This window comes from Leptinotarsa decemlineata, unplaced genomic scaffold, assembly GCF_025532065.1.
Source record: "Leptinotarsa decemlineata unplaced genomic scaffold, Ldec_3_MD MMD2_tig00026354_RagTag_RagTag, whole genome shotgun sequence".
In the NCBI taxonomy this organism is placed as follows: domain Eukaryota; kingdom Metazoa; phylum Arthropoda; class Insecta; order Coleoptera; family Chrysomelidae; genus Leptinotarsa; species Leptinotarsa decemlineata.
The window spans coordinates 5,488,765-5,513,154 of NW_027412702.1; the positions used below are offsets into that span (position 1 = coordinate 5,488,765).

Sequence of the window (24,390 nt, forward strand, 5' to 3'; positions counted from 1 at the left end):
CTGTAATGTCCTTGAAAATATTCTTTTATATTACATGCTGTAAAGGGCCACATTGATCTATATTGATCATACTTTATTTGACTATGTTCATGTAATTTACATTTGTAGCAAGTCATATTTCAAAAATTGTATTTGAAAATAAATTGCATTTGTATTTCCAGAAAGAAAAAAAATTATGGTGTCAGTCAGAAACACTGAATATACAGCATGAACTATCCAACTCAACAAAACATTAATAACTTGAATACGATTAACGATATTAAAAAAACTTAATAGCTGAACATTCTCATGCGAATGGGGTGGGGGTGTCTATATATTCTACAATAGTGTAGAAACTTGAGCTGATGAGGAACTGTTTCACATTTTCATTGAAACAATTGGAGGACAAAGATTTAACTTCCCTAGGCAAGTGATTATAAAGAATTATATTGGGAGAGTTATTCATAGCTTTATTCAATCTATATCTTATTGGTCTAATTTGATCTGCATGTCGAGTGTGGTAGTCATGGAAGTTTGAATTTAGTGTGTAATTGTGTTTATTTTCATGGATTTCTAATAGCTAATACATATATATATATATATATATATATATATATATATATATATATATATATATATATATATATATATATATATATATATATATATATATATATATATATATATATATATATATATATATATATATATAGAGGGTAATGTCATAATACCGTATTTTTGGAATAGTAGTCTACAGTAGTCTTTGTAACCTGCAAACTCATTAGTTCGAACCGCCTTTTTTTGGATTTTGAAGACTTTTATTGAATTGGTGGAACTGCCCCATAATATTGTACCATATGCTTTATGGGAGTGAAAGAGTGCGTTATAGCTATTTAACAGAACATCTTCACTCACCACTTTCTCCAGTTGTCTTAAAATGAAGACCACACTAGACAATTTGGAGCAAATTGACTCAATATCTTTCGAACAATTTAGGGTATCATCGAGGGTAACACCCAGAAGTTTGGCATATTCTCCCATGTAGTTATTTGTTGAGAAGTTCAGACGATTTGTTTAAGCCTCATTCAGCTTCAAGTAATAAGCAGAGAACCAGTTTTCCGCTTTCCTCTCCACTATCGCGATGAAAACATTTGGACACACATCTGAAGGAGTTGAATGAATCAATGTTGAATCGTCAGCAAATAGTATGCACGTAATTGGTAGCATGTGGTAAAAGAAATCATTAATGTACACAATAAACAAAAGTGGACCCAGAACGGAGCCCTGAGGAACACCGTGAGTTATAGGTTGTGAGTTAGAAATGCTTCCATTTGAGCTATTACATTGCTTCTATTTTGTAGATATGATTTAAGAAGTTCCAAAAGTATCCCTCTTATACCATAGCGCTGAAGCTTTTCGATCAGCAGATCATGTTTGACACAGTCAGCTCTATTGCTTAAAATCGCTTCGTAAATGAGCCATTATTTCTCGAGGATGAAAAAATTGTTATTGTGTGTTATCCTTAAGAGATATACATATATCATAGCGGACTTGATCTATCTCATAGGGTTCAGCCAGTGTTGCGTTTTTGTGAAATTAATAATTTCATCTGGGTTTGGGTATAAACTAATTGAATATTTTAAAACATCATGTGAGAAATTTTACCAACACATCAGATGGACATGTGATATAGGTACTAATTACCAATGTCCACATTAGAGAACAGATTCAATAGAAGGAAAGAACTCAATTCTCGGTCAGTGAATTTTCAGAATTCTCATATCTATCAATTTCCAAGTATTCAGAAAGAATAAGTTTCAAACCTTTATCTTCCAAATGTAATACTTCCTAGTCGTGGTTGAACTTATGCTGCTATGCCAAAAGATGGTTTGCAGATGTGGAATTGGTCGTCATATTCAAAAAACTACTCCAAGGTTCTTTCAATCTTTTGGAAAAAGTTCTCCCCGTTTGGCCGATATAAAGTTTTGGGTGAGTCAGAATACATTCAAGAATTCTAAAAATTTACTGAATGACTGAATAGAATCGATTCAAAATGTTAGAATTTTACTTTTCAAATAAGTTTATACAAAAAGTCAGGTGGAATTATTAGTCATTAATGAATCGATGACTAGATATAACTTAGTTATAATTAACATTCCTGAGGAAGCTGTTCCATAGTGAAACACGTGTTGCGAATTTGTAAAAGTGGAAATCCTAAAATAAAGTAAAGTGATATTCGAACATGAAGATTTTGCAACGGTTTTCTGGTCGAATCCTCCCACGCCTCACAAACAAAATTGATGTTGCTCTGAATTATTTCTCTGGTAGTTACGCCTTGTTGAAAATTTTGAATTGCACACTGCGTATGTCTCGACATGAGATTTCTGACGTGACCCAGTTTTTCAGTGTCTTTTTTCTTGAATGCGAGAAAAGAATATATAATGACGCACCAAGTCATACATTCATTCCTTCTTTATAGTAACAGTGGAATTCTTCGCCGTGAGTCTCAACACCGCCCGATTTTCCTAGGTGGAATGAGGTACACCCGAGGCGCATGTGGCAAAAAGGCTTTCTATTTGAGCCACCGTTCAACGTTTCAGTCGATGGTGTACCGGCGCGACGCCTTCTCGCAATTGACCCTGACGCTCCAGACGCTTCGACGAAGCCTTTCAAATTCGCGGACGTAACACGAAAGTCATTGTACCGTCCCATGTGTCACCGCTCTTTCTCTTTCCGGTTTGGCGGGTAACCAACGATTAGCCGGTGTGGTGGAAGTCCGCTTTTGATATTTTCCGCTTGAAATTTTGGATGCGATTTCTCATTGAAGGTAAGAGAAGTTGCCTCTTTTCTTTGCTCGTTATTTGTTGTTCCTTCGGAAATTATTTTCAATTATTCTTTCATCAAATGTTCTAGACAAATTAAACAGTTTTATGTGTTGAAACCCGACACACTAGTTCGATCACCTTCAAACACACTATAGTTGGTTTATAATAATACGATAATATTTCTTGGCCTACTAATAAACATTTGCAAATGATGGAAAAGGATGGAGTACAAATAAATAGCAATAATTTTGGAAAGTCATTTCCACTTCAAATTAAATTGAGTGAAAGTCATATCTGTTCAGCTTGTAGATTATTTTCTGAAGACAGCTATTTTCAATCGCCTCAATCGCCTATAGTTATACATTTTATAAACAATAAGAGTGAAAATTGTATGAACAATAAGAGTGAAATAGGAAAGTTATATAGGATCGACATCGTACTGCTGTTTGTACTATACAGGATAAAAATTTTGAATTCCAAAAATGAATCTAAGACACAATTTTTGGTTGTTGAGATTTTTAGATTGAAGATCTGTATCTAGTTAGAAACCAAGGTTATTTCAATTTATTTAAAATGTAACAACTCGTTTCCTATATTAATTTTCATGACAGTTTCTATTTAGGTACTTGTTATATTTGCCGAAATCATGATATGAGATTTCAGGTCATCAATCTGAAGATTATGCATTTTTGAGTCATGTTCCAATCGAATTGAATCTTTATTTATAGTTTATTGGGATATCATCTGATCCTGTGGGTCAAATGTGTGATACAGTTGGGTATTGTCGGTATAAAAAGGCGCTTTATAGACTTCAAAGATAGATAAAAATTATTCGGATATATACTGAATAACAAGGATCCAAGTAATGACTCTTGCGGGATACCAAGGTACACTTGTTTCCACATTCACACCTTTTCTCCAAAACTCACTTGAAAATTTAATAGCGCTGACTGATATTTGTTAATCGATTGCTTTGGAATATCCTGATATTATAAAAATTCTTGGAAAAGAAGCTTTTCAGCTATCTTCTTCTTTATCATCATACAAAACATATTGGAAACTTCCAAAGAAAGGAAGAAAGAAATAACTTCTACGAAAGTTATCTAGTGTAATTTGCAGATAATGCACAGAAATTCCTTTCAAGTACAAACTGGAGAAAAAAGTGCAACTGAAACAACTTGCGCCACTAGCACTCATTATAACGTTAACTATATTTAGTGCAGTTATACCCGATTTCTGATGATAATATATTGTCCCATTTTTCTCAAATACTCTTGACATTCATGATAAAATAATAATATAACATAAACTATGGGATCGACATAATATTGTATCCACGAATATCAAAGATAAACGATATACACACGTTGGTATATGTCGAAGCTTGGCTTTACAATTGACCGCTTTGGGGAGCCTCGTTTATTTTTGATTTTCAAGGATAGAGTCTTTTGTTGATCCTATAGATGACATTTTATTGAATCCGTTGTGGGACCTGCACGGCGTTTTGATTTCAAACAGGTTGGAGCCTGGCTCCCTTACCCTTTGGACTGATAGTGAATCCGTTGTGGGATTCACCATTAGTCCACCACCATCAGGCCCATACAAGGTAATGAGCCTGATGTAAATAGTTCTTTTCGACCCTTAGAGCAAGACGATCTTCCTTGGAGAGTTTTCATCTCTCGGTGAGGCGAACATCATCCAAAAACAGAAGGAAAAGTGGTTGAAGTATCGAGATTGTCTCTTTGAACTCCGCAGACTCTATCCAGACCAATCTGTTTAGATGATTGTTGGGATTATTAGAGTCCTTGCTGAAATAATGCCCTCTATACTCTCGAATCTTGAGATCATACCGGCTTGCCGCACGAAGGCAGAAATCTTGGCACACCAAATGTAAAAGGCTGTCATTCTTGGCTCATTGCGTCTGCTTAGGATACATGATTCTCGGATACAATGGTCACTTCCCTCACGGTGTGGGGAATGATCATGGTTAATAATGCTGGCACGCCTTGACGAATGTGTCGGAGCTTGGGGACAGGTCCCTTTGGGATCCACTTCTCCGCATGGTCCGCGACCGTAAGTTGACAGGAGCTGGAGCATTTCTCTTTGGGGCAGCTACCCGAGCAGCTGGTGAACTTGGTTTAGGTTTCGACACTCAACGAGGTGATCACAACTCTGTCACCGAGTTGGAACTCGTTCAGCAAAAGGCTCATATAAAAGCCTCATATATCACTTCACTCCTGCGGTAACACAAGGATAAGCCAATGCATGTGGTGTTCTTCAATAACATTGAAGACATTGGCTTATCAAAGCGCCGGACCTTCGCTTTCCTCAGGTTGACTGGGCTGAAGTCAGAAACTGAGGAGTTGATCATGGCCTGCCAGGTTAGTGTCTTTACCACCTTAGTCTACTGCAGTCACGTGATAGGTGTAAAGGTTCCTGACACAAGGTGCAGGGCCTGTCGCAAGGCGTCTCATGCAACATGTCTAGCATATGTGGTCTAAGCCTATATCAATCGACATAACGCGGTCTTGAGAGTGCTTCATTACCACGGCACTCTTATGGAATTGACGAGATACTGGTGTTGTCCTACGCTCCGGGTGATATTGAATCCGTCGTGGGGAACGAACAGTGCCGAATTTTTTGGAACTATTCGTTCTCCATCCTCAGGTTCACACAAGCTAATAAACCAGAGCAAGATGATATTTGTCATGGAGTTTTCAACTCCTGAGGAGAAGAATATCGTCCAACCACTCTGTCAAGATGGTTGTTCTGATTATTGGATTTCTTGGTGGCATGATGCCATCTCTACTCTCGAATCTCAAAATAATGCCGACTTGCCGCATTAGGGCAGAACTCTTAGCCGGACAAATGCAGAAGGCTGTCATTCTTGGCTCACTGCGCTTACATGATTCTTGAACCCAATGATCACCTACCTCACGGTGTGAGCAGTGGTAGTTGGTTGATAACGCTGGTATCCTGAATGCATCGGAGCTTCGGAAGATAGGTCCTGATCAGCGCAAATTCAGGTTGAAAAAAATTAATAATAATAATTGATGTATTTCTAAGATGTACACATCAACAACAACTGAATTATATTAATGAACACATTGAAAGCATCGTTGGATTTTTTCTTGTAATTAAAACACCTTCAAATACATTTAATTGAGGATTTTCTCATATTCAAATATTAACTGTGTCTTCAAATAGAACTGAAGAGCGAATCCGATATTGGAAAAGTTACTACTACTACAATCGTGTATCAAAACAAATTCTTGGCATTAGAATTTTGTGAAATATTCAATAGTTCAAAATTTTTTATAATGAGTTTTTGTATTTTGGATTTCAGCACCTTACACATTATTCATACAATTTTGACATAAATCTCTTGTATCATCTTGTTCCTATTTTCGAGAAACAATCAACAACTTTCTACATTCAATATAATTTTTTTTTCAGAGATGCAACTTCTCTAAGGCAGGAGAGTAGCCTGGAAGAAATGGAAAAAACAAAGTGGCATGATCGGCTTTTCGGGAAAAAGTTGATAAAATGTGATTCTGTCAACAACTCGAACAACTATGAATTGATTTCAACTGGTGAAGTTCTTGCAAAAGCAAGCATAACCGGAGTTTACTTTTCTTTTGCCAATATCAATCTGCAGAGCGATGAGTTTATAGAAAAGCTGAGGGATTTATACGGTAGATTGAAAGGTGAAAGTTGCTGTGATGAAAAGAAATTCGAAGTGATTCAGGTTGTAATGTGGGCCCACAACGACAACTATGGTGATATTGAAAGTAGCCACAGGGAAAGTTTAATGGGGTTGCCATGGTTTGCAGTACCGTTTAGTGAAATAGATTTGAAGGTAAGTAAGTGTTCACAAATCAGAGAATATTGAAAAAATCGGCTTCTTGCTTCTTTCAATTCAAATTCAAAGCAATAGCCTATATTTGAATTGAATTCCTAGAATGTTCGAAGATTTTATTCGTGCTGCAGTTTTCTAGGTAAGTAGATGGATCCGAAGTAAGTGGGCCTGTTCAACATCCCAATTCACCTGTGAGAGTTTATTACAGCTCACACCTATTTAAACTCTGCCAAACACTGCAGAGTAAGCAGCAGAGTAAGTACAGAATGCACACTTTGTTGACATTTTCCTCAATCTCGTGAGGACCTGATCTCCAATTAGTCTGTGACCACCTTCGTCAGGTAGGTAAGCAACACAAATATGTGATTTGGGAAATAGGTCTCCTGTGACACACTTCAGAAGAATTCTCCTCCCATTGCTGCAAGGTACTAACTGCATACGCCAGCCAGGAGATACTTTCCTGGCCCTCACAAATAACTTATAGCCATTCAGGCCGAAATGTGCAGCTTTGGAATCGTATCTATGGACCATCTTCTGAATTCTTCATGGCAGCCATAACGGTACACTGAAAAGATTTCGGGTGATTGAATATCGAGGTTATCGGATGTTCAAGGCATAAGATTCCCACCTCAATGATCGCGGCAACCTTCCCATATGAGGATATGAGTGTGTTTCATTTATCTGATGATACTTTGGATTTAGCCATTCGAGGATTTTTTGCCTTTGGTTTCTGTCCGTGGGTAGATTCTATTCTTATTGCCTAAATATTTAATCCAAGACAGATTCCTTGTGAGGAAAAGTCATTTTCCGGCTATGCCACCTAAACTTCTAGGTTTGTTATGAATATCAACAGATGGAGAACTGAGAAGCTCTTACTGTTGATCCGATGTTATATGTATGTTACAGAAAGGACAGTTGAAGTATTTTAGTCGACGTCCATCTCTGTAGACTGAGGGTCAGATTCTTCGGTTACTTCATGGTCCATGACGGGTGCCACGAGTTTCTATGGAAAGGAAGTCACGGCAAAGCCCCATTACCATGGTAGGCTTTTTACGACAGGGAAACACTTATTATTTGGAACGTTCTGAAAGTAACACTGGGTTGCATGGGTTACACCTCACTCTGCCTCCCGCTGCATGGCATTGCAGTTTGCATTGCATACCGACGATACAAGTTCAACGTTAATTAAGAGAAGCTAACTTGAGAAAGATGGCGTCAACTATGGAAGTAGGTAGAAAGGAAAGTGAGAAGATGAAAGGAAAATAAGTTAATAGAATAAATGTTAGGAACTAGAAGGATATTAAGTCAGGCAAGAGGCTTAGTGAAACGAGAATAACAGGAGATGTTTAGAACAATAAAAGAAAAAAATAGATATACATGGATGAAGCAACAAGTAATGAAAATGTAGGTAGGAAGTAGAATTGCAAGTAGAAAGTATTTGAATGATTCAGGGAACCTTCACCAGGAGACACAATGAACCTCCATTCTAGAAGCTGAAAAAATTAAAAGTAATTTTTACACTCACTACAAATTCTGGAGATAACATAAATAGCATCCCAAAACTAGTCTTTGGTTCTGTCCATTTTGTTTGATAACACAAATTTGTGAAAACTGTTTTCATTTTTCTCCAGAAAAAAGTTCGTGTCACTTTTCATTGTGATGATGCCAACTGGGTTGGCTAGACTTTAGTCAAAATTTGAGACATTCATTTCTAACTATGAATATAAACTATTTTAAACTTAATAATTCACTGCTTATAATTTACACAGTATTCTTCAAACGACATTTTTTGTGGAGGACTCAATATTTTATACGGTTATTTGGGTTTATAACCTTCCACAATATGGAAAAATGAAAGATAAATCAATAGAGAATCTGCTGAAGTACAGCAAAGGGCAAACTGAAAAGTTTACACCGAAAAGTTACTACTGTAAAGTCCAATTAGTCAGTAATTTGTTGTACCGATAAATTTTGTCTATAAATCGAAAAAACTCAATTGGAAAAATTGAATATTGATACTTAGCTTCCTTAAGTGGCGACATTTTTTTCAAATATCAATCACTAAAAACTCTTATAGTAGACGCTTGTAATGAATACGTATATTCATTCGAACAGAATGTTCAACACTAAAAGAAGCAGACACATGAACGACGCCACATGGACAATAGAATAGGTAGCCAGGCTATACGAGTAGAGGGGATTTTCGAAGGAATTTTCTGAATATAATATACAGTGTGTCAATTTGAAAACTTCCCACCCTCAATATCTCCCTTCCAGTACATAATATGAAAAAATGGTCAGACAGGTCAACTTTATTTGCAAGGGGGACACTCTGAATGAATATTTTCAACCCTCGGGGTTCAACCCCCTAGGAGGGGTGGATGTTACCCTCAGAATTTCAAATGGAAAGGGGGGTCAAGTGGCACATCATTTTGAAGGGCATTCAATTCGCTTGCCGACGGTGCCCTCATTTATTATTTTCCGATCAGCAGTATCCGAAAATGTAGTTCTAAACTAATAGAAGTAATTAGAATTGGCCTATACTAAAATGCCTGGTTATCAAGTTAGTATGCAAAGAAATACAATTTATTGACTCTCTTATAAGTAAAACTTGTGATGACGGGTCAGCTTTTCAACTTTCCATCAGGGGTAAAATTAGACAAGCCTCAAAAAATTTACATTAATTAGTTATCTGATTTCGGTGACTTTCATTTGGGTTTATTATCGGATTTAAAACTCTTATCCCTTTTTTGTTACTTCTGCTATAAAAAGTATCGTTTTTTGAGCAAAAAAGGTGTTCATCGCATTCAAGCCATTTGGTAGTACTATCATTTCAGTTTCATTTGTTGAGCTGATCAGCGATACCTTAGAAAGTGTATAAATTGTAAGAATGGTTTACACTATCCAAGACCGAATTGAAATAATTTTTATTTATGGAGAGGTGGGCAAGTGCGCACGAAGGGCGGCATCTCTTTTTAATGAAAGAAATCCAAATCTTAATATAAGTCACCGGTATGTGCTTGATTTGGTGACAAAGTTTTTCGAAACTGGTTCGGTGAAGAATAAAAAAAGGAATAACCCCAGAGTACTGAATGAGGATGCTCAAATTGAGGTGTTGGGAACATTTGCTGCAGAGCCGACTAGCTCCTTACGATCAGTAGCAGAACAGACGGGAATGTCACACGAGACTGTAAGGAAAGCACTGAAAATGCACAAATTTCATCCATATAAAATGCAGATTCTCCACGAGCTCCATGAGGATGATTATGACAGAAGAATAGAATTCTGTGAAATCATGACTCTTCGAATCAATGCTTTACCTAATCTTCTGTTCAATATCTGTTTCAGTGATGAATGTTCATTTTTCCTGAATGGCAATGTTAATAGGCAAAATTGTCGCTATTGGAGTGACGAAAACCCTCACAATTTTCGAGAAGGACATACACAACACCCACAAAAAGTTAATGTTTGGGCTGGTATTCTTGGAAATGCCATTATCGGACCTTTATTTTTTGAAGAAAACTTGAATGGTGATCTGTACCTAGATATGCTTCAAGCACCTATCGATCCACTTATAACTCACGAGCTCGAAACTCAAATTGATGCACACGGTAATTTACTGTTGCAGGAAGATTTGTTACATTTCCAACAGGACGGTGCGCCACCTCATTATTTTCGCCCCGTCCGACAATGGTTGAACGAGCGATTCCGGGAGAGATGGATTGGCAGAAGGGGATCAATTGAGTGGCCACCGAGATCACCGGATTTGACTCCATTAGATTTTTTTCTTTGGGGATATCTCAAATCTGTCGTTTATAAAACACAGCCCACTGATATGGATGACCTCAAAGGACGAATTACAGCAGCATGCCGGTCAATTAGTGGTGAAGTTTTCCAAAATGTTCGAGAGGAGTTCGAAAACAGACTGTATTACTGTTTAGAGCAGAATGGACAACATTTTGAACATATTATCAGATAAAGCGTAACAAGATGGTTGAAATTTGTTTTTTGCAATTTAGTATTTTTTGTTTGCACTCGATGCGTATTTCGTTAACTAAATAGTTCTACATTCCTCTCACATCCACGAATTCGAATATTACTCAAGGGTTGGAACGATGCTACCTAGTACGATGCTCACCTTTTCCAATAGTCCATTACAATCATTTGTTTTGAATACCAACCTGAATACCAAACATCTAGTGCGGGCGAGTTTTAATCATTTATTCTTATTCACTTCTAATCACCGTTCGTTTGGAACGTTATTGTTCAAAAACTGCTCATCAAAAACTAATGAAAAAGGTATCATTGGCAAGAGAATTGAATGCCCTTCAAAATGATGTGCCACTTGACCCCCCTTTCCATTTGAAATTCTGAGGGTAACATCCACCCCTCCTAGGGGGTTGAACCCCGAGGGTTGAAAATATTCATTCAGAGTGTCCCCCTTGCAAATAAAGTTGACCTGTCTGACCATTTTTTCATATTATGTACTGGAAGGGAGATATTGAGGGTGGGAAGTTTTCAAATTGACACACTGTATAGTATATACATGAAAGAGACACAAACAGGCATTTTTACTTGCTTAAGTACCTGAATGTGTATATACGTGGCTAATGTGTTCATATTACATAGAACGTGACTTTTACAATTGCGATATTTCAGGAAAGGTGATACTTACAAAAAAATTATGGCAAATATTTTTGTAGAGAGTTTTGGAATCTACAACTTTTGTCTGAGATATTTTTTTGATAAAACTTTGATAAACGGTTTTCGAGAAAAACTCAAAAATCCTGAAATTTTGACCTTTGACCTCGAATAACTTTTGAAGCGTTCATGGGACAGATTGGGACTTTTGAATTTCCATTTTTTATGGCAAAATAAAGGTCTTCACCAAAATTTTGCTCTGTCGCAATTTTCGTTAATTCAATATTATATAATGACCGGACTAAAAAGAAATTAGAAATGTCACAGTTTGAGGCGAGATTTTCATAGTGAATACAGGTTTTGAAAACGGAAGAAGATATTATCCCGAAACGTAAACCTAATAAGAATGATAAGTATTAATATTAAATTTTTTCAATTGATTTTTTTCAATTTGAAGTCAAGATTTATGAATACGACAAGTTACCGACCAATTGGACTTTCCACTAGTTACACAGTAACTTTTCGTGGTGAGCTTTCTACACTTCAGCAGATTCTCTATTGATTTTTTTCCAGATTGTGGAAGGTTATAAACCCAAAAAACAGTATAAAATTTACACAGTCTCTCTGATGACTTAAAAAATATTAGATTTGTCCACTAAATTGTTTCAGGAGATCACTAACTTTGAATTTACATTAGGCAGACCTGAAAACTCAAATAATTCAAACAATACATCACTATCCAATTAACTATTATTATATAGTTTCCTACATTTCTACATGTGTCTTCAAATACTCTATTTCGCAACATCGTATACAAACTTTGAAGAATGACAAATTTCTTGAATTATAATTTTTCAAAAAATGGATCAGAAACAAATCGAAAAGTACCTGTCATACACCCTTGAAATTTTTTCACCCCAATCAAACGAGCACAATTTGTTTCATTAAGAATGCCAGTGAGTTTCCCATAGATTATGTCTATAAATATATCATCGTTCCCCAGTAAATATAGAAAACCAGAGCCTGATGAAAGACTGCATCAACGATTTCCTTTTATTTAGTAAGTCGAGAGTATTCAACCAATATAAACACTAAGCACCAGATGATACCAAAAATTTTTTCTCGGCATTTCACAAACAAAACTGTTTACACTAAAAATTCTTACAGAATGATAGTTTCTCAAATGGAATCGTCTGAATGCACTTTGTTTATTTTTATACATTTAGATAAATATGTTGATTATTTCGCAAGAATGATTGTTTGGTAGGCTCTAGGGGAATATTATTCTATTGTGCTCATATTTAATCATTTGTGTCGTGGTAAGTTCAATAATTTAAAGTCTGTTCTGTCCTGATGAAAAGGTGTCCAATTCTTTTTTTTTGAAGTGTAAACTTCATATGAGAGAGCAAACAGCTTCCTAAAGCGTAACGCCGTCAGTTTGTCTGGCTTCATTTCTCCTACGCATACGTCAGCGGAAGGCAGGCTCCTCCTGTCTGGTCGGACAGAAGATCAGTGTTTAGTGTGCGTTGGACATGCACTGTTGACAGTATTATACAAGTATATCCAGCAAACGTGGGTCAAAAATGATGATACTAATTTTGTGTATGTACATTATTACTAACATTATTTATTCCTACAAAAGTAACCATTGGTTTATGGTAGCTATAATATATGTACATAAACAAAATAATCAATAAAAGATTTTATTAATAAACGACCTTTTTTTAATTATCATATTAATATACATAAAATTCAAGTAATAACCTATGCTTATCTCAAGTTAAACGATTTCAATATTAAACAGTTCAACTTAGATTGAACGTTTTTTTCTTCTTTTTCTTCGAAATGAACTGAATTTACTAATTTTATGGACAATACCTACTTTACTATACTGTGACATATAGAATAATTAGAAAACATAACATTTGAATCAAATCAAATGAATTAATTTGTGAATCGTTCTAGAAGACAATTTCTTGATCTAACTTCTGTTTTTCTTTAGCTATTTATTCTTTTATATCTCCTAAACTTTGTTCATCAGTGGAATATGTGTCAGTTATTATGTTTGTCTCGTTCAATAATTTATCAGTGTCGTATTCTTTAAGCGTAATATAAACTATTGGATACATTTTGCATACAAATTGAAGAAAATCCATTGAAATAATTAATAATTGATACTTGATAATTAAGTAGTTAACGTTTCGTTTTCAAAACCTATTTTCTTTTGACACAAGTCGAAAGAATGGAATGTCCAGATGTCACACGCGACAGTCTACATGCACACACATACTTGATGTGTTTTGAGAATTCAGTTCAGTTCTCTTCTTAGTAATGGCAACCATGTATGATCCGCTAAGCCCGACCCTGCCATCTGTCTCCTCTTTATATATTCACAATATTCATTTTTTCTCACAGCTAGGGTTCGTGTGGTTTCACCTATATAACTCTTTCCATAGAAACAAGGTATATTGTAAAAACAATCTTTCGTTCTTTCAACTGTATTTTTGGGTTCAGATTGTGTCAAAAGTGGTTCTAAAAGTTGTTCTTACATTATACTTATAACCGATGTGTCTCAATTTCTTTGACAAACCGGGAACATACGGTATGATGTTAGTTGTGAGGTATGTGTATTGTTGGATTTGTAGTGATTGTGGGATCTCTTTATATTGTATATTGCTTTTGACAACTTCATTGAGAGATATTTCCACCAACTGCACCGGAAATGCTTTTTGCTTCAGAACTGTTTTAATGATAGTTATTTTCTCTTTTATATTGTGAACTGAATTGCAAACTGTTTTTGCCCTATCATACAAACATCTAACTATACTTTTTCTTCATTCTCTATTGATTTATCTATTATTTTTTCAGATTGTGAAAGGTTGTAAACCCAAGAAACAGTATAAAAAGTCAGTATCCTTTCTTTTTTCTTTATAGAGATACAAACATTGTAATTTTTGAATAGAAACACTATGTATGTGTGTGTATGTATATGTATACATATATATTCATGTGTTTAGGTAAAACAAATTTCAGTTATATTAATTTATCACATAAGTTTTCGGTATAATTATACTGTAACGAATCTGAAGCCGGCCCTGATCGATATCTCAGCCAGCAAACACATGACTCGCCGGAAATCACTAGGTGGGAACAGATACCACTAGAGAAATCTAAAACGATCGTTACCGATATAAAAGGTCGGCTTCTCGTTCAGAGAGGGAGTTGAATTCAGAAAATGAATCGAGCGGTTAACAGGGAATTCGAACAGTGAAGATAAATTAAGTATTACTTTCTAGTGTTGTAAATAAATTAGTTTGCGATAGTGAAATATCATTAGAAATAAATTTGTTTGGGACAGTAAATTCTTTAATTCGTTACAATACTTATAGAGATCATAACGTGGAATACTAGATAAACGAAACCCCACGCGCAACCTATGATTTTTGCAGGTAACTAGTTTATTCTACACCAACATTGTATGTAACTTTTGTAATATGTATTTGTATATTTTTTCAGTGTAAATAAACGTTATTATTATTATATTATTAGTATTGTCCAATCAATCGCTTTGATTTTGTCCCTGTCTCACGTTCTGTTTGACAGTCCCAATACAATTGTGTGTGTGTACATGTCATATACATGAACATATTGAACATAACATGTAGAAGTAATATATCATCATATCAGAAAATTAATACTTAAGATAAAAATGGAAAATATAGTTCAAACATAGTAAAAGGAACAAGTAGTTACGCCTAATAATTAGGTGCAGTAACAACAACAAAGTTGAAAAGTAGATTTCAAGACAATTAGAAACTTGAATATTGATGAGCTAAACAAGTCAAACTAACAAACATGTGTAGTATGTCATATTTCAAATACTTACGAAATAAATGTGAAATGCAAACTTGTTAAGATACAATTTGGTTATCAAATAGTCATTACTAAATTCATTTATCAAACTGGTAGATCCCGTAGTAGACTGGTTACGTTCTTTCAGTTATGTTTTGATGCCGAAAGTCTGATTCTGTTTTTTTCAATCAAATTGAAACCCAACTGTTTACAAACAGCTACTATATTGATGACTAGCGGGCGATGTGGAGTTCACAGAACTTCTAAAACCCAGAAGTCGGGAAAAATAAACGATAACACTCATCCGATAAAAACGCTCGAAAACTATATTATGCTTCCCTCACATTTCGACGCAAGCGATATTTCAAGTATGGGCTATAAATTTCCAACAAATCCCTTCCTCCAAATGTTCCTATTCGAAGCGGCGATAAAAAAGAAAAATCGAGGAAAACTCATCTTGCGCGAAGTTTTATCGGCATAATTATTGCTAATTTTCTTTTCAGCATCAGCGTTCGGAAGCACTCTTGAACTTGCAGCTCCGAAATATTGTTTTGTGAATTCTTTCTTCGAATGGATGGCAGTGAATAGCTTTTAAAATTGGTGGCATATAAATTCCGAGGAATGAAATCGAACGAGAAAGCCTGAATAGAATTATAAACAGACTGAGGAGCCACTTTTCTCTTTTAAATATTCCAATTATTTTTTGAGGATGGAATTTGAATAACAATAGTCAAATGTAGCGCTGCTTAATATTCCAGCGGTAATTTAAAAATGAAAACACTTGTATATTGGGTTTAAACTCTCATTCAAGAAATTTTATTGTGAGATAACTGTTTCGCGTGTTTCACTATACAATAACTCAGGCGTGTCCACATATTGACTGAATTTTACCTATGACCCACCTACCTGATGACTAATAATTTCAGCTGAACTCAGGTACTGAATAATTAAAAATAAATGAAGGAAATCTTACCAACTCATCAAATTTTATCTGAACACAGGTATTGAATAATTAAAAATAAATGAAAGAAATCTTACCAACTCATCAAATTTTCAAACAATATTCAACAGACTTGATACAAGGGTGGAATTCAATTCTATTTGGTCACTCAGTTAATTTTCAGAATTCCGTAATCTATTAATATCCAAACATTCGGGAAGACTGTATTTCAAACATTTCTTTTCAAAATATAGGTGATACGTTATATTCGTGGTTACTCTCTGCCAAATGTGGAATTAGGCGTCATATTCAAGAAACTTCGATTATTTTCTTTTATTCTTTGTGAAAAGTTTTTCCCTGTTTGGCTAAAATAAAGTTTTTGGGTGAAGTAAGCCTTATGCTCTTGTAACATCATAAGTTCATTCTCGAAATTATGACTTCAGATTTGAAATTTCGACTGCAATTCAATTTCAATTTGGAAATAAGGACTTCAATCTCAAAATTTTGACCGTAAAATCGAAATTTCGAGATTGAAGTCGAATTTAGGTCTATTTTCATAAAGTGTAATGAAATGAGTCATTTTACAATTATTTATTCCAAATCCAAAATTGACACTACAAACTAGGAATTTCGACTTCAGTCTCGAAATTTTGACTTCAGTTTTGAATTGTCGACTTTTCGAAACTAAATTCGAAAATTAAAGTCGAAATTTCGATAGTAAAGTCAAAGTCTTTTTTTAAGGACAAAACACGAGCACTACAGGAAAATCTTTAAAGCACTCCCAGAGAGCCTCCCGTGAAAATATCTATAGAAGAGAGACAAATCTCTAGCTTTTCTTCGATGTTCCATGCTATCAAGGTTGAACGTGATGTTCGCGTCTCCTATCAGGCGGATGGCTCTTCTGGATGGAGTCCAGCAACTTCAGGGTATGTTTGGGGGCAGAGCTCCATACATGAGAACAATACTCCAAAGAAGGTCTGATCTGAGCTTTATAAAGCATCAAAAGTTGCTGAGGTCTGTATAGTTTTCTGGTTCAGAACAGTGTTTCAAGCTATTTAGAAGCAGCCTTTGCAATTCGAGCGACATGATTGTGCCCAGACATGTTGGTGTCCATTTTAATCACCAACAATCTAATGGAAGCAGAAAGCGGAATTGTCTGACCTGACATTATTATATCCGGTCCGGAGACATTTATTTTCTTGGAGGAAATCGATGCCTGGGTTTTTGTGGCATTATTGAACCTGGTTACTCTCATCCCAATTCGAAATCACTCCTATATCTTCATTAAGATATGCAACCTTCTACTGCCGGTTTGGATGTGCTTCCGCAGCCGATGTCCTGAAATCCAAATGGGATGACGACACAAATGTGCTGTCCTCAACAAAGCAATACATTGGATTCTTGTTTTTTTCCAATAAGTCGTTGATATACAATAAAAAGAGGGTTGGAGACGATATAGATCCCTGGGGAATACCAGCGTTGATGGTGGAAATATTCGAGAGATATCCATCGATGGCCACTTGCAGGGAACGTTCTTTCAGGAAGCTGGAGAGCCATACACAGAAATGATCCGACAAGCTATATCATCGAAGTTTGGCCAACAAACCCTCATGCCTCACACGGTCAAAGACCTTAGAAATATCAAACACAACAGCTCTTGATTCCCCATGTTTCTCGATTGCGTTATTCCAAATATGGGTGTCATACGATAGAAGGTCGCCAGTTGATCTTTGTTTCCGAAAGACTTATTGATAATCGCTCAAGCTGTTGAAGCCTTCCAAATATTTGAGTTTAAAATCTTCAGATTAAAGTTGAAATTTCAAATAAACAAATGATGAAAATATGAGACTATTTTGTGCTTCCACCCCGACATTTTTTGCGTTTCCACTCCGACATTTTAATGGAATTTCACTCATTAAAACTCTCTTCCGATTGAAGCCTATTGAAACAGAGTCAATTAGGGGAATGATTGTGGTGAAAGTAGCTCAAGTTATCAACACGGAGATGGATAGATAATTAGAATAAATGGATGTATTGTCAACCGCGCATTGATCGATAATGCGCTTCTCTTTACACCCTTCGACAAGAACATATGAACACTCATATCCCGTTTCCAAGCAGAGTATTATAAGACAAATGAAATCTCTCATTGTGTCTGGAATGGAATGGGTGGGGCAAGAGTAAAATTGTTCGTTATGACTTTTTCAATTGTTGTATTGAAACAATGCAAGGTAGGAATTATTGACCCCGTCTTTATTCTTACATAATTTTATACGAATCAGCTGCAGAAAAACTTCAAGAACCATCTAGAGAAACTGACATTTGAGAAAGGATGGATTGATCATAATGAACTCTTTGTTCAAGTTTGCTACAAGTATTCGATCAAAAAGTCACAACCCCTTTCGATACTGTTCAAATCGAAAGAATGGGGAATGTTCCTCCTGACGAAAATCAAGTAGTTTTCATAAAAGAGCTCTAAAACAACGCATTTTAAACTTATTGTTTCAATCTTTTTCTTTAAAAAATTATTTAAATTCTTAAAAAAGATGAATGAAATAATGCATTCACCATTTAAAGTGATTCTGACAATGAATCTGTTACCTGTATGAGACAAACAAAGATGACATCTTTCAGAGGCGTGCTGTTCTGTTTACTTATGTTCCGAGTTCCGAGATATTCTGTGAAATATGATATTTTGTGCACCTAACCTATCTTCCGCTATATAAATAAATAACAAAACAACTGTTGTTTATGTGGCTTGTGGAGGAGTTATTGAACTATAATTTATATTTTGCCTTAATTGATGATTTATAAAGATATTTTTTCTTTTTTAAAGTAGAATATCTAGGTACGTATAAATTATTTCAACATGATATAGGCGCTGTTGCCAATATGTGAATTAGAAACAAATCCCTTTTAAAATTAAAACCCAATATTTGAAACATTAATTTGAATAATTTTTGAAGTGAATTTGAAAAAGTCATGAATTAAACTCAACTTTATTTTGTTCAAACTGTAATTTGCTGTAATAACCCAAATTGAGGAACATTCCCCATTCATATAAATAAGCAACAAACAGAGATCAAGTCATCGTATTCATTGATTCGTGACACTGTGCATTGTCTTGATGAAGCAGCACCTTGTTTTTCTCCAAATGGGCTCTTTTTTCCGCAATTTTGGCCTTCAAACGCTTCAATAACATTATATAATATTCACTGTTGATAGTACTTTCCTTCTCGAGACAGTCGATGAATACGAATACCATACCTTTCCAGCCGATAGTTGTGCTTTTGGACGCTTTGGACGAGGTTCACCAGTTGCTCTCCACTCAGATGACGATCGTTTTAAATCTGTAGTGAAGTGATGGAAACATGTTTCATCCACTGTCACATATGGACGCAAAAATTCCGGTTTGTTTTTGGACATGGCAAAACACTGCTCAGAATCATCAAGACGTTCTTGTTTTTTGTCGAACAGTTAGCTCGCGCGGCACTCGCTTCGAACAGAACACACGTTCTTTTGATATCTTTATAATGTCAGCTAACTCACGCAACTTCACTTTTTGATCATTCAAAACGATTTTGTGGTTTTTTTGTTTTCTGGTGATACTGCCTCTTTTGGACGTCCACTGCGTTCTGCATCATCGGTGTCTCTACGACCACGTTTAAAGTCAGCAAACCAACGTTCACTCGTACTTGTTGTTTCTGATGGAGCGGAGTCCTTATATAGTCTAATCAACAAGTTCAAAAACATGAAAAATAGAGCTAAAGGTCCTAAAAATATGAGCGATAGCTCATTCGATTCTGAATCATCTCTAGAGAAATGTTTTTGAAGGATTTTGGTGCAGGTAAAAAATTTCCATTGTTCGTTCATATTTTAGGACCTTTATATCTATTTTTCATGTTTTTGAACTTGTTGATTAGACTAATAACACTTTTCAAGCCATTGCTACGTATGAAGGTATTTTTTTATCAAGAAGCAATGTAAAATTAAAATACGAAATTGTTTTTGATCCATTGTTTTGAAAATAACAGAAGTAGTATCACTCTCAGCACGATAACTCGCAAACTTATGAGTAGAATATCATGATATTTTAACAGCTTTCTTTTGAATGTGTTAGATCCGAGAGTTTCCAGCCCATGTAGTTAAGTAGATTTTAGCGTGACCAACCCAGGCATTTTGTGAATATTCACGATATTGATACAAATCCAACAGCTTCATTAGTTAATGAAGGTGTTTTTTTGCTATTTGGGATCCGGCTGTCCACTTTTTTCTGATCCCAGGAAAATACTGTAGCCTCATCACCCTGCACTGATTTGTATGATATTTGACATATTCTCTAGAACACAATTTGGGTGGTCTGTAAATTGACTTCTTTTTGTGATCCATTGCCCCACATTCGCAATGCACACAATGAGCTGCCTGCTCGTTTTTTTTTGTATTTCCTGCAAGTAAATTATTTTTTATACAGTCCTATTTCGATCAGTGTTTTTAATTTTCAAGTAGATATTCCTATAATTATTTTGAGCCAATTCCTGCAAAAGCATTCTTCAGTTCTTTTTTCAAACGGTTTCTTCATGAAGGTTTTCTTGTGTGCGTTTGCAGGTGATTTTTCACGCATTCTTTTTTGAAATTACTATGGATCTTCATCAAGTAACGGCCGAATCAATCAGAAAAAAAAATTCGTTAGCTGTAGCTTTGATTCCTAAGTTTTCGGGTATCTAAAGTAGAGTCAGTGTGTATCAGCTCACCAGTTTCTTCAGTTATTCTAGCAATTTCAAACATAGAGCATTGATGAACTCTTGGGTTCAAAAATGCTCCAATGTGCTACCTGGATCTCTTCAAAAATATTAATCCGTTTATTTCGTCAAAACATCAAATTACTATATCTTGTGCACTGTAAGATTGCAGACACTCCCGCTTGAAAGTCGAATGTGTATTAACTGTCTTAATAAAGGTGTTACTAATAACCACCCATCTTCGGAAAAAATAACTGGTAGGCGAACAAAAAACATCGAAGGAAATAATCCCACCCATTGAAACCGATTGTGGGTGACAGGTACCTGTCATGAAACATATTGAATTTGAAATAGTATAATGATATTGTTGAAAATGAGAACTATAATTTTATCAAGCAAAGATTAGCACCGTTCATATTTTTGGTTGTGTTTTTGACGTTGAATGAGATGACTAGAACTTGAAATAACATCGTTTCGTCAGAAAGCCTAGATGACAGCTGAGGACTTTGGTTACATGAGAACATAAGGATATTTGGCTTCCTACTTCTCCATCTTTATACAGAAAAAATAGGGAATCAGCTACTAAACATTGAGTTACACGAAAAAAAAAAATACATTCGAAACAAATACTTTTATATGAATATTAAATTATACAAAAAACACTTTTCTCTATTCAGTATGTATTCCAAACATTCCTTATGGAATTGAATCAAATATCATTCAGAGGATTGGTACACAATATAGTAAATGAAAGAGGTAAAATATCACTTACATGGAACACTGTCATCCTCACTGGTGGACATTTGATGTTTAGCTGTAAGATTCATGGCGAATAATGTTGAAATTTCTAGTTTCAAAGACAAGAGATAAGAAGCATGCTTATCGTTTGCCGTCGATTTATAGTGTTGATACAGGTGAACTGTACGCCATAGCCCAAGCATACTGTGAAAGACTGGAAGGTAACTTTTGTTATTTTCACCGATCCTCTTAGCGCAATCCATAGGGTCAAACAGCTATACCCAAGCAATGCGCTGCTTGTTCGTATTTGGAAGGGATTAACCAAGCTAATGCAGAATTAAAAAAGTATTGAACCAGTCTGGAGACCTTCTCATACTGGAGTCAGAGGCAGTGAGAAAGCCGATGCAGTCGCTCGTAATATTACCGTTACCCCTTCCGTAACTTTATTTGAACAAATTCCCTATACATATTACTTCAATACAATAAGGAAAATAATATCAAACACTTGGAAAGAAAAGTTGCATAGACATGGAAATGAATAAATTACGGGGAATAAATCCCGACATGAGCTCCCAGAACTACCAATCGACCCAAAGAAAACATCAAGTCATTCTTACTCTTCTAAGAATCGGACACACAAAACCTTATGAAGAACACCTTATGAAGAATGAATATGCTGCGGAATGAGATGTCTTTGTTGTGATCAAAAGTGTAAAGCAGATATTCATGGAGTGCCCAGTTTTTGAATATGAAAGCAAGAGGCAAGACTTCCTATTAGTGATCTCAGTTCTGCATTAGAAGTAGTGAACTTGAACTCTTTATTAACTTTTTCAAAATCTATTCATGTATTGAATGAAATATAATTTATTATATCTAATTGTTTCCCCGCTAACAACTCCTGGCGATTGCTGGGGTTATTTTGAAATAAAAAAAAAAACGTGCTTTCAAATAAACACATGTGGCTCTTCTGCGCTTCCGTAGTCACTCCCGGTTTTTATTTGAAATGAATTCATTGACATTCTGAGGCTAGTATGAAACTTTCATCAAATTCAATGAAACTTTTTGATTGATTGATGCTATTAATAGATTAATGATTTGTTTTCTATATTTTTATTTGTTCTCATTATAGTCTCTCTATTTCAGACAAGACTTTCAAGAAGGTACAGAATAAAATCAGGAGTACCAACATTAGTACTGTTAGGACGAGAGGGTATAACAATAAGTGTATCAGCCCAAGAGAGGCTGTTGGAAGATCCCTGTGGAACAAATTTTCCTTGGAGACCACGACCTGTTGATCAAGTAAGTTCATTTATTGAGATACCACACGTGGTAGTTTTTCAGTTTTTTCAGTAGTTCGTGATATTGTTGATGTTGATGTAACTGTTTATTTATTTTTGTTATTGTATATCATGCTTCATTCATTTGTCAGATCAAAAGATACCAAGTTGGAATTTCATTTCGTCAAAATATACTCACATCATACCTAATTTTCATATAGTTTGAGCACCCTATTCGATATTTCTAGGTATTGAAAGATGTGGTACTCCAACCTGGTGGCACGTACCCTTCAGAACACAAAAATTTTACCAAAGGGGATATCAGATATGGTGATCTACCAGATAGTATCAAAGGTTTCTATTTTTCTGCTAACTGGGTAAGTTATTCTACTTTGAGTTTATAATATGATATGAGGAATTTTTTATAGTGTCCCCCTTGCCGAGCATTCACTCCACAGTTGGCGGAAGTGTATAGGCTCATTAGAAAAAAGGAACCAAATTTTGAAATCATTTTTGTTAGCAGTGATAGGTAAGTGAAGATTATTTTTGTTGAAAGACTTTGAAATAAAAAAAATCATTTAATCAGTTATTCATGAAAAATGAATAGTTTTATCATAAACGATTCCATCAAACATTTTATGTGTCAAAAAAAAGATATATTTGACCAATGGTGTCACAATATTCATTTAATAATGACGCATAGAAAAGTTTTGTTGGTTTCAGGGGTTCAGTACCCCCATGGGTCGAACAGATTTCGTGGTTGTATATGAAAAAGATGCTCTCACGATAAGAAAGCCATAGATTCATTTCCATCACAAAATGTTGGACAGTTCTTTCCTAGGGCTGCAAATTTTCATGTATGCATTTTTGTATCGAACCGAGTCTTTTTTGACCCCAGAGTATGTGGTTTCAATTTATGACCTACCTGTATATATTTTGACCCTGTATAAATGGTCTCAATTTGAATATATCATTTTTTAGTAGACCTTTGCCATCTTGAAAGGGAAGGGTAAAGGCCAACTACATAAGTTTTAAGGACTTTCAATTCAATTTCAATGGTATTCGAATTTATTACTATTTGATGACAATTTATCGAAAAATGGCGAATAAGAGATACATACATTTTCAAAACTTGCTTTTGTCTGTAGAAGAGTAGAAAAAGCTAATATGGAAACATTCATTTAGGACGAATCTTCGTAAAACTTCGACCTTAGGAAAAAAGAAACTGAATTTCATTGTCCCTCTGTTTGAACTAAGATAAACTTATAGATTAGATCGCATGTTCGAAGAGTTGAATTTGAACAAAACGACATATTCAGTTCAACTTATGTTAGGTAACCCCAAAAACAAAATATTAAAAAATGAAAAGGTAGGGATATATCAAATGATCTGTAAGGACTGAGATGAAAATATATCGCTCAGACCAAGCGAATCGTTGGAACTCGTTTCAAAGAACACTTAGCACATATCCAATTTCGGAGACCAGAAAAATCTAGTACCTATCGCTCAACACGCCTTGGATAACGGCCATGAAATGAAT

The 24,390-nt window shown here is 35.3% G+C and overlaps 1 protein-coding gene across 1 annotated transcript in view; it reads left to right on the forward strand.

Moving 5' to 3' along the window:
- The first annotated feature begins 2,589 nt into the window (after positions 1 to 2,589).
- Positions 2,590 to 24,390, forward strand: part of LOC111509202 (nucleoredoxin) — a 60,488-nt gene continuing 38,687 nt past the window's right edge. The window contains exons 1-5 of the mRNA XM_074184228.1: positions 2,590 to 2,806; positions 6,261 to 6,663; positions 22,717 to 22,872; positions 23,099 to 23,227; positions 23,279 to 23,379. Coding sequence (XP_074040329.1) covers positions 6,301 to 6,663; positions 22,717 to 22,872; positions 23,099 to 23,227; positions 23,279 to 23,379 — 749 coding nt within the window. The 5' untranslated portion in view covers positions 2,590 to 2,806; positions 6,261 to 6,300. The remainder of the gene's footprint in view (positions 2,807 to 6,260; positions 6,664 to 22,716; positions 22,873 to 23,098; positions 23,228 to 23,278; positions 23,380 to 24,390) is intronic.